Genomic DNA, 3996 nt, shown 5'->3' on the forward strand with positions numbered 1-3996 from the left:
TTTTTATATTTCTGTTAAAATAAGATAGTTTTAATAATATTAATAAAAATAACATACAAAATACATGTTATTTTTTGAATAATAAATTCTAATCTTTAATAATAAATAACTCTAAAATATTTTTTAAAATTAGAAATATTATCGACTATAATTACTGATAAATGTTTCGAATTTATCTGCTATGAATGATTTTAATTTATTCTATATATTTTCATTTAAAAATAAATATCTTAATATTTAACATTATTATGTTATGACAGAAAATAAATACATTAAAAAATACGTTTATTTACGATTATGCATTATTGGTTTACATTTTTCTTTTTAATTTTGTAATAAATTATTTATTCTTTTTGATTAATAGAGTTTAACTAAGCAAGAAAAAGGTCGTTTTGAAGCTATGGCCAAAAATGATAAAATTACATCTCAAATATCAGACAAAGACAAGAAAACATCACTTGGAGAATCGCTAATTATGCTTCAACTAAAAGAAAAGGAAGCACTGATGTTTTATAAAAATATGCAGGAAAACATAAAAGTACTAATCGACACAGCTGTAAATCTTAATTGTACGTATGCTATATAACACTATTTCTTGTAGAAATTTAAAAATAATTTGCTATATTTGATACTTTTTGCATTAACTTTAAAGATAATTTTTGTTTTTAAGATGCAGAAGTTAAAAAGTATAACAAGTATATTAAATGTATCGTAATCTGTATATGCAGTTTAGCAAGCTCACATACTTTCATTTGAATTTAAAATCTCTAAATCAGATACAAATAATAATGAGTTTATACTTTATTAATTTTGATTACACACACACACACACAGTTTCCAAAAAATAATTTTTGATAGATAATTTACACCATACTGAGTAAAAAAGACCTTAACGTAGATCAAAAACTCAATTGTTTCTAAGATATAAATATTTTTTATATGTTTTTTATTCAATATAATTATCTCTCATATAAATGCTGAATGGTCTTTTGACAACACCCTGTATGTATATGTGTGCGCGCGCGCGCGTGTGTGTATACACATATACATATACATATACATACATGTATATAATACATATATACATGTGTATATGTGTGTATGTGTTTATGTATATTAAATATGCATTAATAATACTCCTTATTATTGCAGTTTTGGCAGAACTGAAATTTTGTTTTGTACATGTTAACTGGTTTTTCTCTATGATTGTTAACAACACTCTTGAATATTTTCCTGCTGAATATACATTTGGAGTTTTTTCATTGGAAAACGGTATAGAGGATGTACATCATACTATTGTCAGTGCTAAAATTCCATTAGGATATAGACGGGAAGCACTAGAGATAAGTCAGAACAGTCATAAAATACCTGTAGAATACGAAGGCGGAGAGATTGACTTTGCTGTTATGTATGACAAACTAGCAAATTTCCTAGAATCTAGGAAAATTGTGGATCAGTATCCTTATCTTTATACAAGGAAGGCTTTCACACGAGAAGCACAATCCTTGATAGCAAGATTGTGTGGTGCAGCACGTAAGTACACTTTTATAATAAAAATGTCACATCACAATATACATATATACTTTTTACAATAAATAGAAACTTTTTAGATGTGCCTTATACTAATATATGTTATTTAAATAAATTTGCTTTTATTCCAGAACAAGATAAAGAGCAATTTAAAATTTATGAATTGGAGTCATTGTTCGTACATTTGGCAAATGAATTATTCAAGAAAAGAAAAGATCGAGATATGGATTTAATTCCTGTTTATGCTCATAAAATATTTGAAAATTATACGTACCGATTTGATAAAGGATTTGAATGTCATGTAAAAATAGTTTCATTATTTTCTGATATTATAAAGTGTATTTATTCATATTGTCATTTTGTAATATTTAGTTTCATAAATATGTTGATGGAGGACCTGAATACTGTAGTAAATCTGTACTGCAACAATGGGCATGGACATTATGCGATGAGTTTTGTGCACCACTTAATGTCGAGATGCAATCAGGAATACATCAGCCTGATAGATTTGATAGAAATCCTAATCATTTCAACGAGCAAAGCTTGATGTCAATGATGAACAAGTTGCAAATCAAGAATGTTCCTCAAGTTACACCTGGGGCCGATTTATCTATGACAGGCGTAAGTACACAATATCTTAAAAATATGTTGCTGTAGACATTTATACATGGACAGGCACATTATACATATTTGTTTAAATAGTTTTATAAAATATACATAATACTATATATAGTGAATGAGATTTCTATTAATTATCTTATAACAGGTAAGTGAGCAACATAGATGGAACCGTTCCAGTAGAACATATCAAGAAGAAATGCGCCGTCGAAATGAATCAAAACCAGTACAAGTTGTTGATTGTAGCAAATCTCAAGACGATACTAGTACATCTAATGATAAATCTTCTATTACCAAGTCAGCTAGCAAATCTGCTAAGACGCCTATTGAAGAAAGGACTGAATATGTATGTTTTTAAATATAATCTTTACATTAATTGAAAAATATGTTGTTTATAAAAATTTCATATTATTTTAGTTAAATGAAAAACCATTGCGACCTCCAAATATTGATTGTAAGTTTGGAAAACTCTTTGCTTAAATTAAAGATGAATGAATATTTTATATAATTTGTCTATTTTTATTAATAAAACGATCTTATTACATAAAATACTATAATACTAATAAAATGTTCACATTAGCTTATATACGTAATTATTTCCAGCACGTATGTATATTACTTCCGATTTAATTCCAACAGATGATGAGAACTTTCCTCCTATTGGTAAGTTAATATATAATGTAACTATACAGTTTTATATAACATTATAATCGAGTATAATTTTTTTATTGCAATAATTACTCGTGAATGATTAAATAAACACTTGTGTAGGAGGAAGAGGCGCGTCGATCAGATCTCGTACTTTCCAATCAAGAAAGGCGTCTCTAGGCAAAGGTAGTATTTTATCACCACAAATTTATTACACGTTACAGTAAATAGCTTATTTATTATATTATGTAAATATTTTTTGTGAGAATTTTATTTCAATTTTTCTATAGGACAAGGACATACATAAGCATATTTTTGAATGATTAAAGGAAGCATATTGCCGACATCTACAATATACGGAATAAGCCATAAACCGTAAGAAATTGACCAACCATAGTCGATCATTTTCCTTATGTTTATGATTGATCAATTTCTTACGGCTTGCAGCTTATTCCGTATATTGTAAACGATACAAGAGATCTGATACATCATTTGATGAACTTCAATAACGATATTTGACAACGAGCTTCACATACTTAAATCATATGTAATAGTCATTTAGTTTACGATGAATGTTATAATACCAAAGCGATTTTACTTTTATTTTACCAAAGAACTTACATAAAAATTTGTATATCAAACATTTATTTAGAAATAATGAGAATATTTGTCCAGCATATATTTTGTTTAATGAGCTTATTTTTGATGATATAAAAAATGTTTTAAATGAAAGTGGAACGGTTTTGAACGGAACGTATTGTGGTCGTATTGTTTTTATTCTAGGTGAGGACATCAAAAAGATATGAAGATCATCTCCACTTTTTAAAATGGAATTATATAGTTTTTTTAAATAATGTGATTCCTCTAATTATATTCATCTTGAAAGAAAAAAAGATATGTTATAACATCTTGCTGATATGATTTATTTCTAAAATGATTAAATCATGTTTTATAATAATGCATAAGTAATAAATTTCTTTTTTATTTTTTAAATTATTTATTATTTAGTAATTAATAACTTTACCTTTGTAATATTTATTGTAAATGTGTGTAATAAATTTATTTGTTGCAATATTGCAATATTTGTTGAGAGAGAATTACAATGTAAGAGAGAGTGTTAAGAAATTGAGTTTTATAAAACTTTCTTAAATTTACAATTTTATAAAAACAAATTTTTGTAATATTTTCTTGATATATATA

The 3996-nt window shown here is 26.1% G+C and overlaps 1 protein-coding gene across 1 annotated transcript in view; it reads left to right on the plus strand.

Annotated features, from left to right (window-relative positions):
• The window catches only part of LOC108755298 (protein maelstrom homolog), a 4180-nt gene extending 774 nt beyond the window's left edge, over positions 1 to 3406 (plus strand). Inside the window, exons 2-10 of the mRNA XM_018498218.1 lie at positions 365 to 569; positions 1153 to 1533; positions 1662 to 1831; positions 1903 to 2151; positions 2297 to 2494; positions 2566 to 2602; positions 2752 to 2811; positions 2920 to 2982; positions 3087 to 3406. Of these exons, the coding sequence (XP_018353720.1) occupies positions 365 to 569; positions 1153 to 1533; positions 1662 to 1831; positions 1903 to 2151; positions 2297 to 2494; positions 2566 to 2602; positions 2752 to 2811; positions 2920 to 2982; positions 3087 to 3103 (1380 nt within the window). The 3' untranslated portion in view covers positions 3104 to 3406. The remainder of the gene's footprint in view (positions 1 to 364; positions 570 to 1152; positions 1534 to 1661; positions 1832 to 1902; positions 2152 to 2296; positions 2495 to 2565; positions 2603 to 2751; positions 2812 to 2919; positions 2983 to 3086) is intronic.
• The last annotated feature ends 590 nt before the right edge of the window (positions 3407 to 3996 follow it).

Source organism: Trachymyrmex septentrionalis, unplaced genomic scaffold (genome assembly GCF_001594115.1).
Source record: "Trachymyrmex septentrionalis isolate Tsep2-gDNA-1 unplaced genomic scaffold, Tsep1.0 scaffold87, whole genome shotgun sequence".
Taxonomy (NCBI): Eukaryota; Metazoa; Arthropoda; class Insecta; order Hymenoptera; family Formicidae; genus Trachymyrmex; species Trachymyrmex septentrionalis.